The sequence below is a fragment of the Marmota marmota genome, unplaced genomic scaffold, assembly GCF_001458135.2.
Source record: "Marmota marmota marmota unplaced genomic scaffold, marMar, whole genome shotgun sequence".
NCBI lineage: Eukaryota > Metazoa > Chordata > Mammalia > Rodentia > Sciuridae > Marmota > Marmota marmota.
This window is the reverse complement of record NW_026000164.1, coordinates 5702854-5715312: the sequence shown is the minus strand read 5'-3', so window position 1 is coordinate 5715312 and position 12459 is coordinate 5702854. Positions and strand designations below refer to the sequence as shown.

The 12459-nt window shown below is 36.2% G+C and overlaps 1 protein-coding gene across 2 annotated transcripts in view; it reads left to right on the top strand.

The window, feature by feature from the left end:
* Cntnap2 (contactin associated protein 2) overlaps positions 1–12459 on the top strand; it is a 1898113-nt gene that overhangs the window by 825371 nt on the left and 1060283 nt on the right. For both annotated transcript variants that reach the window (XM_048786770.1, XM_015493731.2), the window contains one exon: positions 9267–9470. In XM_048786770.1, the coding sequence (XP_048642727.1) occupies positions 9267–9470 (204 nt within the window). The remainder of the gene's footprint in view (positions 1–9266; positions 9471–12459) is intronic.

Genomic DNA, 12459 nt, shown 5'->3' with positions numbered 1-12459 from the left:
ACCCTTCCATCAGTTTCGACTATGGGTCCTGGTTTCCCCTGACATGGCCAATCCATATTCATCTTCATATAAAATAGCTTCTTGGCACATTTTTGTTCTTTACAAACACCCTTGCATTTTTTTTTCCCTTAATGGAGATAGAAGGAAAGTTTTCCACACTTTCAAGTTCTGTTTTCCTTTTAATTATCCCATCTTTAAATCACATCCCTCTCATACATTTTATTATAAACATTCAAGAGATGCCAAGCCACACGTTTAACACTGCCAAATTCCCCTAGCTAAATCTCCAATTTTATCACTTCAAGCTTTACCTTCCAGAAAATACAATGATTTAAACACATCTCACCCATGTTCTTTGCTGTTTTATCTCAAGACTTGCTCTTCCTTCAGGTTCCAGTAACATGCTCCTCCTTTCTGAGACCTCCCTCCCTTGTCCTTCCTCTCTTTTCCTTCCTTCTTGAGAATTGGACATAATTACAAAATTAATACCAAAAATTATGTTTTGTACCTTGCCCAGCTACAAAATATAAGAAGATGAATAAAGGCCCACTTCATTTTATAGAATCTTCTCCAAACACGCTTCTGGTTTACTTAGTTGACATTAATAACATTTAGTGATCTCTTATTAATTGAACAGTTAAATCTCTTCTGTGTTAAGGATATTCTTGCCCCTGGGAAGTTGACTCTACCTTTTAGCAACAGCAGCATAGCATACAGCTTCCCCTTCCTGTAAGTCATGACCCCAGGCCTCTTAGGAGAAACAAACCCTCTCTTATTTGTATTTAAATTGATTTTTCTTAATCATCAATTCTATTTATTTAGAATCATCTACCTTGCTTTCTATAGAATTTGCCTTTGGAAATTAAAATCTTTGCTGATACACACTGCAGTTTTTTTTACAGGTAAATTATGGAATATAAGTAACAAGTTTTTTTTTTTTCAGAACTGTTATGACCCATGTGGGTCAGCAGCCAGGAGCCTCTGCTTAACTCAATCTCACTGCTCAACATTTAAAAGCAGGGAGACTTCATTAAATATGTGGGTTTCTGGCCTTTTATACAGAACGAATGTTTGAATAACACTCATAATGCCACATAGCAACTGTTACCTACAGGTGGATAGAGACCCCCTCAAGCATCCCACCCCCCCCCAATTATTCTTGACTATCATGGCCAAGCCGTGAAGCAGGGTCTTTTTCCTGGTGAGTTCTATCAGGAAGAATATATCTCTGTTCCCATATCTCCATCCAATCTGCAAAGGTGAAGGGCAATGATGGGGCTCCCTGATTATTACAACAATCCAGTGTCCCTCGTTTGTTTGTATGGAATGACTATCCCCCTTGAGCACTAAAGTTGTGACTTCCAGTATCAGGAGTTTCAAATCATTTTACCCTTGTCAGGGCTGGTTCTCAGCATAAATGCTGTGAGCATTGCTCATGTATAGAATAAATTAATTCAGCCTGTTCACCGGAGCCCGGAAGTGCAGATGTCATGGAGTAACCAATGGCCCCAAGGTCACAGTGAATCAGACTCCCTCCAGGGCCGAGGCACTGAGGTGTGTGGATGACCAGGCCACAGAGCAGCATTTCTCATTCTACCTGACAGGACCCAACTGCTCTAGTGGAGAAGAGAGAGCATATTATTTCCCAACATGTGTACACTAGGAGCTTTATTAATCCTACTTTATGGTTGAGGGAAGTTTCACCCAAAGGTATATGAAATAAACCAACAATAAAGCCCAGCTGTAATGTTCTACTCCATAGGAATAAACCTAGAATACACTGAGCATCCCAACCTCTTGCAAATAGGCACAAATCATTTGTACTAATACATTTAACTTTCAGGAAAGCACACAAAATAAAGGAAATAGAAATTGCTTTCATGCTGGGTGTGGTGGCACATGCCTATAATCCCAGCAGCTTGGGAGCGTGAAGCAAGAGGATTGCAAGTTCCAGGCCAGACTCAGCAATTTAGCAAGGTCCTAAGCAACTATTTCAAAATAAAAAATAGTGTTTTGGCATCCCTAGGTTAACTCACCAGTATATATATATAAAAAAAGGACTTTCTTTACTAGTCACCTGTTATATACTAGTACTTGTCCATGAATCTTTGCAGGAGTTGTTGGTGAAGTGTGTATAGTTTGGAAAAGTATCAATCATATATTTTTAAAGGGATGGCTTGGCTCCTTTTATAAGTGTGAATTTGAAAAGGATAGAGCATAGAATTGTGGGAAACTAAAGAAGTGAAACATTTCTGATATTCTGTCAAAAAATTAAGATGGTGAATGAAGATAAGGGAAATCAAAGAGGAATTTTTGACATTTTTAAGGGTAGATTAAATTCCATTAAAAGTCTTGATGCTTTTGTGATGTTGAATTTTTCATGCTATTGGACACAACTCTGACTATAAATATTCAATATTCATCTGTAATTCTTCTTTCACTAGAAAAGCTGGAACTAATTTGAGATCTTTGGTAGCCACAATGTATCATCAGAAAGCCCTGAATTCTTTAATGGCAGAGGCGTCTCTTGAATCCTGGATTTGTTTAGTCTTTGGCTATTCTATTAGACTATGTCTTCAGGTGTGTCTTTGCTCCCTCTGCCTCTCTACCCGTCTTCCATTCTAAGTCTTGCATACATGTGTAGAGATAACTTTCCAAGATGTAAACCTGAGCACACGCCTTCTGCTTAGAATGCCATCATGGCACCCACAGGCACATCTTCCAGAGGCTGGGGCCTCCCTTTTCCAGGTGTAACCCTGCCCATGACCTGCAAGCCATACACATTAAATTCACAAGGAATCAAGCTCCTTAAAACAATCAAACATACTATTCCCCTATCCATCTGGATTTATTTCGCTCAATCTTTATTCTCTTTTCATAGAATGTCTCATCTATGAATGCCTTCTTAAAACTCAACCCTTTACCTCAATAATTCCAGAGTCTTTCCAAGTCTCCAGATGTGGAAGATATCTCAGTGAATGCTGGTGGCTATCAGTAATGGTTCCTAAAATTTACTTGAAAAGAGCTTTCTGCAGATCTATGAAATAAATTGTAAGCAATTGCAAGATTGCTTTTCTTATTTGACCCAACCTTTTACAGCAAGAGATTTTTCTGTATATGGTATTTTAAAATGTATTAGTAGAAAATTTGAAACATATGTCCAACATATGAGGAACACCTGCCATTTGAAAAGATAGATTATCATTAATTATCTGAAAGGATTATTGTTCCATAGTTCCCAAGAGGAACAGCTAGGCCATGCCACAGGATGGGCTCAGAGGGCTCACGAAGGGAATTCCCAGGGTCTGTCAGGCGGCAAAGGGAGTGAGGGGCCATGACCAGGAGATTTTTGTGTGTGTGTGGGTTTCTACAGGGAGAAGTGGATGAGGCAGGCTTATATGTAATAACTTGAATAATTTCAGTGGGCTTTGGGGTATTAGAGCTATCCTAAATCATGCAGCATTGGACTCTTGGGTGGTATTTAGGGCAGGAGGATCCTGGCTCGTAAGAGGAGAGTTTCATAAAGAAGGTGGTTGGATGGTGGACTCTGGGTTGGATGGTTTTCTTTGGAAAGTGTGCTTGCAAGCCAGTTGTTTACTATCTAGGAATTAGCTGACCCAGGAAAGGGCGGTCCCTGCAGGGTTGGCATGGTGCCAGATGTCAGGATATCACAGCACAGAAAATAGAAGACAAGCTTAAAACACGGGGGAACATGGAAGTAAGCCACAGCAGTTTCAAAAAATGACCAGGTTGGTGATCCCTGACCCACTACCAGTCCATTTGCCTTATCCCTGCTTCAGATACAGAGCATTGATCCTTTCCTGATGTTAATATAAATTACTGTTGAAACAGTATCTGAAAGCAAATACCCCAGCACCCTTTCCAACCAAATTGCCATCCGTTAGCCCACACAGCATAGAAATTCAGACACCAGAACTGACAATGATGTTTTTAAGTGGAACCCGAGATTTTTAAGAACCTGAAAGATATGCTGGGAATAATTTAAGTCAGAAGACATCCTGAGGAGTTTCTTAATATCAGGTTCATTTCCTCATCTTTGTAGCCTGTACTTGGGATTTACAATTCTAAATAGACTTTTCCCAAGGGAAAAATAGATTTTCTATGGTCAAAACTGTAGAGCTATTTTCAGTAAACAGCAATATTATCACAGAGAAGGCAAGTCTAATTTGTTTGACTTTTTGATTTACAAAAATAAATAAAAATAGATTCCACATGGATTTCCTGCAAATAGATTTTATGCTAATTTTCAGAAATTGCTTATTATCTATGTATTATCAGCTATATTAGAACTATAACCCAGTTCAGAAGTGGATTGCTCTGGTTTTCTGAGATCTTATGAGTTGTGAGCAGATAGGAGGGGGACCAGAACATGTGCACACGTGTGTGTGTGTGTGTGTGTGTGTGTGTTATTAATGAAAATTTCATGAGGCAGAGGGTACTTCAATGTTGTCTTTTGATATTCAATAATATAATTTTTAACAATATAATTTTTAAAAATTACTAACACTTTCCTATTTCTGAGTTTGATTCAAGTGAGCCAACCATATAATTAGACATCCGTGAATCATCATGTATTATAGTTTTCTTTATGAAGTAATTCAATAATAAAAAATACAGAAATAAATCCATCTTGCTTCTAAACTTCAATAAATATTAATCTTGGGATGATATACATAACTATTAAAATAATATTCAATACTTAGTACTTTAATCTTAAAATAGGAAAGTTTCTCTTAAAGTGATAAATAAATATATATATATATATATACACACACACACACACACATATATATATGTACACACACACACATATATATATATATACACGTACATATCTATAGTACATATATATTGCATTTAAACTCATGTAGCTGGTAAATTTTCTAGCTTTTGAGTTATAAACAAATAGCTCTACTATGAGCATATTAATAGCATTTCATGTTTTAACTATTTCTTCATATCAGATAACAACAATTACAATAGTTAGATAAGTACATATCATTAAATAATGTATAAGTCTGTGCCCTTAGTAAATTTTCTGGCACCAGGTATGATATTGCAGGGAAATAAGAACTTCTCCTTTTCGCCTTGTTATTTCAAACACCCATAGTGTTTAGATCGATTGAAGAAGGATTTGTTGTACCAAGAAGGCAAAGTAGAACAATCCAAAGTCTGTACCTTAGAAGAACTTAAAGTCCACAGAGAAAATGAGGCCCCTAAAGGGTAATGTCACTAGAGCCTAGGGAGTGGGGTGACAAGGTACCAGGGTGCCATGGGACAGGAGGCAAGGCAGCTTTGCCCAGGGAAGCTTGCAGGTGGGTGAAGCTTCCCCGGGGCTTTGAAGACGCCTGGAATTTAACCAGGTGATACCATTGAAGGTGTTGTAGGCTACCTGGCAGAGCTGGGATTGTGTCTTCTCGCCAAAGAGTTTATTTCAGAAAGCTGTTCTCTGGAGAGAACAGATGGAGGGAAATCAGCATGGAGGATGGGAATCATTCATTTAAGTTTGTTAGAACAATGGGCCACATGAGAGGTGACGGCAACCAGGTGGTAGGACACATAAAAGTGAGTTCAAAAAAATGTGGCAGGGCTAAAGTCTCTAGGACTTGGAAGTGCTGAGTGTAGGTGGGCGAGAGAAAGAGGAGCTCAAGAAAGTGGCCAAACTCTGGCTTGAGTGACTAAATTTTGGATAAGAGGACAAGAGAAACAAGGCCCAGAGAAACAATTAAGAATTGGGCTAGGAGATAAATACACCAATGGAATATCCATGGGTATCAGTGTCTCGGGCTTGGGTGGGAGTCGAAAGGTTATGGAGAGAGGCAGTCAGAGTCCTCTGATACTGCTGCTGTACCCTGAGATACCAAGCACTTAGTGGCAAAGGAGCACGTTTTCAGGAAAGAGACTGTAGAAAATGTTAGATGTTGGTCTTCGCAAAAAAAAAAAAAAAAAAAAAAAAAATCTTTGAGGATTTTGTTTAGTTTCTTCTTTGCCAAAGTAAACATGATGTTTTAGTCTATCTCTAGGCCATTTTTCAAAGGATGTAGTAAAGTGATCTATTTTTAACTTTTTATTTAGGTTTAAACCACAGACAAGTCAAAAGAAAAGTCAATAAATTACAAGGAAGAAATGAGATCCAGTTACATACAGAAAGAACAAGAAGGACTCTATCCTTGTGTATGTCTGTCTAGGACAGAATCAGTTAAAAATGATGGAATGATTTTTTGCCCCAAACCACAAACCCAAAAACATTATCTGATAATACCATTGTTTTCCTGACTGCGGAAACATTGGGCATATGTGTAATTGTGGCACCAAGGAAAATCAGAGAGATTCTAAAAATTTCTTCCAATCTAGTGCCAAATGTTTAATGAAAATATGTGATAGTGTTTATTATAACTTCATCCAGTTTATTACAATATGAAAGATAGCATTCTATCCTTCAACAAATATTCAATGAACATTGTTTGAAGCATCATTTTAGGTAGTGGGCTTCAAGATGAGCTAAATAAAGTGTCCAATGCATTCATTCTTAGAGGGGATTTGTGGTGAACTCATAAACGTGCCAGTATATCAGGTGGAGTTCAGTGCTGTGTGAAGGAAGAGAGCTGACTGAGGAGGGAGAGAATGGAGATAGCAGTCACACTGTATCATAAACAATGGTCAATGTATCTAAAATATTGACATATGGCTTAAAAGTAATACGTGGATTCACATTCATGTAAAGTTTGAAAAACTAGGCAAATTCTACCTTCTGTTTTTACACATTAGTTTCAGAGATGCATTTCAAACTTTTGAGGTGACTTTATATTTACTTGCCCAAATTATGTTAAATATGTATCTTTAGACATTTATATATAAAATATAAACTCATATATACACATATGTATATATGTGCTTATACACAATAATATAATATGCATGTGATATAATCATTGTATATCTGAATGTATACAAAATAATATATATATATATATATATATATATATATATATATATATATATAATTCTGTACTTCACATAGATGGATAGATTGATAGGTAAAATGTACAGAATCTAGGCTACACAAAACCTATTACTCATTAACATTGGTGATCTCTTGTGGATCTAATTCCCTATTTTCAACACTTTCATATTATTTGATTTCTTTATAAAATAAACATATTAAGTTTTGGACAACCTTTAAACAATGGTAATACAGATAATATTTTTGGGTTTGTGGATTGAGGCAAGAATTCATTCTATCATTTTTAACTGATTCAGTCTTAGACAAACAGACAAATATAAAAAAGTTATTTTTAAAATTTTTACATCCTTACATGCTGCTCACATCTTTAAAATATCTTATCCAAACTGAGACTATAAAGATTAACATGAATTATTTTAAAAGCCCTCCTCTACCAAGACAATTTGATGAATTAGGCCCATTTCCAGTTCTTTAAGATATTGTTAGAAGCAAAAATTGTGGAAACACTATGATTTTGCATTCAATTTTTGACTAGCCATTATTGTTCCTCCAATTGCTTAAACAGTTCAACCACACATATTTAATCACTGTATAGAAAACTTAATTCTAGGGAGCGAGAAGTAATCAGGATAATAGGGGGGGAAAGTGGCTTGTCCTAAAGTAAGCACAACATACTATTAGATGTCAAATGAAATTTTAATGTATTTTTGTAGAAAACACAACTAAACTCTGATGTTATTTCCACTAATTCACACTATCTCTGTCTCTTTTTAAAGTGTATGGTATGGGTCTAAGTGTAAATTATACAATATAGATTATCTCAAGGAATTTTATCATTTTTGAGCTAGCTCTGAGTCACACATGCAAGCAAACATGCTGATATTTTAGAAGCATTTAACCCATTCATAGAAAAACTCTGATTAGCAGTGTGTGAAATGTGACTTGCAAAGCATCTGATCTGTTTCCTAGCATGCACTGAGGACTACTTGGCATTGATGAAATGAGACTTCGTCTTCACAGATAGCTTTTCTTCATAATTTTATTAAATAATATTAGGAATGTTGGAAAAAATTAACCATACTCATTCTTTCTGTCACATTTTCTCATTTCACTAAAAGTGAGGTAGAAAGGCATCATTATTTGCATAAATATTGATGTACCTGGAACTGAATGCTTTCTTCTAAACTCTAGCAACATTTACTTCCTGAGAGTTGAAAGAGAATATTTTATGTCAATTAATATATATTGAAAGTGTATAAAACAATGATGTGCTTATTACCCGGCTGTCAATGATATGAAGTTGACCGCAAAATTACTTTCTAGAGATCAGAATTGACTCCCTTCTGGATTTTGTTTATTCATTTTTCAAAACAAAAAGAATTTTCTCCCAACTGCTGGATTATAAATTCACCCTACGATATGAAAATCAGATTCCATTCCTTCTCTCCTTTATCTCTCATCACAGAAGATAAAGATATTGCCATTAGAATTCAGCTATGACAGTCTAGATGATTAAGAGAAAGTCTAATTGGCTTTGCAGTGTTAGCAGAAGCCAAATTTAATGGTTGATTCCCCCTCCCCCTATTAAAATAAACCTCTGTGATTCATAGTCTCAGAGAACAGAAGACTGTTTTCCTCAACGGAAAGTGAGGTTGCCTGTGTTCACTGGAGTGGAACCGCGCCCCAAACTCTTGATTCCAAATGCAAGGATCTAATAAGGAATTCCAGAAAGGATGCCCAACAGCAAATGTTAAGAAGCTTTCTAAAATTCAATTAATTAAAAACTCTGAATACTACAAATTCACTACGAATGTGGTGAAACACAAAAACCATGAGAAAACCTGAGTTGACCATCCAACCCTATCCATTCTCATGTCCAAAAAGTGGAACAAAGTCTAGTAGAACATGTATTTATAAATCATGAAAAATTATTGTCCCTGAGGAATGAACCATGAAATCTCCTAATCTTTTAGAGACAAAAACAAAACAAGAAAAAAAAAAAAAAGCACTTTGTTGGACAAAACTCTACATCCCCAAGTTAACTTTTGAAGTTTATAACCCATTATGAGTTTTCATGATCAATATCATAACTGAAGTGGCTTTTCTGATCATTCTGTATGCACTCTCCCGATGGAATCCACGTTGGAACACACAGTAGATCACAAGAGTGACAACAGGCCGTGCCCAGGACCCCAGCCCCTCAGCAAAGACGCCCCAGGCCGCCCCCCTGGCGCTGATTCTGCCCACAGCCACACTAACGTGCTCTTTTTCCTTCTCCTAGGGGCTGATGTCATCAACTTCGATGGCCACGTCGTGTTACCATACAGATTCAGAAACAAGAAGATGAAAACGCTGAAGGACGTCATCGCCTTGAAGTTTAAAACCTCTGAAAGTGAAGGGGTCATCCTGCACGGAGAAGGACAGCAAGGGGACTACATCACTTTGGAACTGAAGAAAGCCAAGCTGGTCCTCAGTTTAAACCTAGGTTGGTTTTGATGCCTGGTACCATTATTTCTGTGCATTAAAACTCCCACGAGCAGCGGTTGCTTACTTGACCCTTTAAAATGTAAATTGTAATAGAGTCCCCACTATGTCGTTAATTCATTCTTGATCCATAGTGGTTGGTGTATATGGATAGATGTATTACATTAAAAAATATTTATTATGCATTTCTACTATACAAAGGATATAGCCAACTGCATGCATTGCAATGGAGACACAAGGTCCTTAAGCTTATGAAGTTTATGACCCATACAGGAATTAAATAATATATTACTTATTATTGCTTTTATTATAAAACATACAAAAATAAATGTAAGTATTTATTGCTGTACATACAGTATGGATAGATAGTTGCTTTTCTAACTCAGTGTGGGAGAAGATGCTAGTGTTCCTGGGAGTCAAAAACATGGGCCCCATATCAAATAAGCATTATAAAATCAGTTAAAGAGGTGAATATGATAAGGGCGGAGACTTACATGCCCTTTCTGAAGCAACGGGGCCTTCAATGGAATGTGTAATAAGGAAATTTCTCTCTTAGGAGAAAATGTAATACTCAAACTCAGAGCTGAGCGATGGAAATGAAGAACTAATCATAAAGACTTCAAGGGGAAAAGGACTTCATAGGAAGGGATCCTTGTAGGCAAAGAGCTTCATGATCAAGGAACAGGAAGGAGGCCAGTGTAGACGAATGTTGTGAGTTATTGAGATAGGAGATGAAGGGATGGGAACTGTTCAAGTCCTGTGGGATGCTTCAGGGCATGGTGGAGGCTCTAGATATTATTATTATTTTGAGGGGTGGAGGTACTGGGATTGAACTTAGGACACTCAACCACTGAGCCACATTCCCAGTCCTAATTTGTATTTTATCTAGAGACAGAGTCTCAGTGAGTTGCTTACTGCCTTGCTTTTGCTGAGCCTGGCTTTGAACTTGAAATCCTCCTGCTTTAGCCTCCTGAGCTGCTGGGATTTCAGACGTGTGCCACCGTACCTGTCTGGATATTATTTTTAAAATCGATATCTATTGGGAGTCCTCAAACTCTATGGCATTATAATCATAATTTCAAAAGTGCACTGGGACTTCTGTGAAATATTTGCTTATGCTGGCATGAGAGTCAAAGTAAAACTTCTGCATAGTTCAGGGAAAAGACAGCATCAACTTGCATGAGTTAGTTATCAGTGGAGATGCAGGGAAATGTGTGTTAGGAAAACCAGGATATAGATCAATTCAAGGGTCATTGTGATGAGATGGGTATTACATAAGAAGAAAAGAGCAGAGAGTAAGAGCAATTCCTGGGATTTGGACTAGAGCACCAAATAGATGTCAGTGTCACTTTTCAAAACAGGAAAACTATTTAGGAGGAACTCTAAAGTCCTTTTGAACCTGGTGCATTTGAGTAGCCTCTCACATATACAGGGGTTTCTATTATAGAACTGCAAGCATGGCACTGAGAGGGCAGGTACTATAATCCAGAACAGGTAGACACTGAGGGCAGGAAATAAAGAATGCATTGTTATCACAGAGACCAAGGAAGGAAAGGAAGTGACCCATGATGGCGAATTCTCACATGAAGATCAAGACTGAGAAATGAATATTAGTTTTGACAGCATGGAGATTATAGTCAATTTACTCTCAGAGGAACAGAAAGGATGGTTTTATTGACTGATTTTGTAGGTAAAAAACATGAAATAAGTAAAAATAAATATTTTGAATATAGTAAAACTGTTCAAATTGGATTCTAGTTAAACTACAGAAATAATTTGTTTGGAGGGAAAGGTAACTCAAGTGAGTTTCTGTTTGTTTAGAGTTTCTATTGCTTGTAAATGGATGATACCACCAGTGCGTGTTTGTGTGTTGGTAATGTGGCTAGGTTTTACTTAAAGCTAAAGAAGAATTCCACCATGTTGGTCCTGGCATGGAAATTACAACTCATAAAAAGCAATGGTATCTTTTTTGCTTGGCTAAAATCTGCAGGTTGTATGAAAGGGTGTTTTCAAGGTACCATGCATTCCCCTGAAGTTTTCTCTTGTAAGGCTATAAAAATTCTAGAAAGATTTTATACCTTAAAATACATAAATAACTAAAGATTACATGTTGAACGAATCACAGTGGAAAGCTACAACACTGAAGATTAGAATACCCAAAGAGACGCTGCCTATTTGACTTTCTTACCAATTATCAACTGAGTGTTCCAACATTCCTGAATATGGCTTGCAAGCTGTGTACTAACTTATATTACTTTGAAAATCAGAATTATACTAAAAGCTAGAAAAATAATTCACCATGTTGGCAATCAACTTTAGTTTTTAATGTAGGTAATGATACATTATCTTAAACATTTATTATTTATTATAGAACTTTTCACATTCAAAATCTGATCTTATCAAAATAATAGTTTCTATAAGAAAAGGAAGATAGGAAAAATTCACAAAAGAACTTTATTACTTAATTATAAAATGTTACTTTACATTAGTAATCAAAATGTCAATTGCATGTGAAATTTAGGAAAATGCAGGTATTAAATATAGAAATTTAATGTCATTCATTAAATAATAAATCATTAAACAAAAAAATCATCATTCCTAAATAATACCAAGATGTTAGAAGAAAGGTAGGCACAGGATATTAAAGTCAACTCATTAAAAAAGAATGTAAACCACCTATAAACACCAAATTCTCAACCACACACTAGCTATAAAAAATGCACCATAAAATAACAAGTTACTAATTTTTTCCAAGTCTTGAAATGATTAAATAAGTGCTGTTGAATATGTAAGAAAATATACTTTTTTATCATTCTTTAATTAAGATGATGTTCTTGGGAAAATGACTAAGCAGTGTATCTGCAGATATTTAAAATAGCTTGTGTATGTTTTCCAATAATCCTAAGGGAAAATTGAGAAATGCTTACAGAGAATTTAAGTCCAAAGATGAACTTTTTAAATATTAATTACAATGTAAAAAATTGAAAATT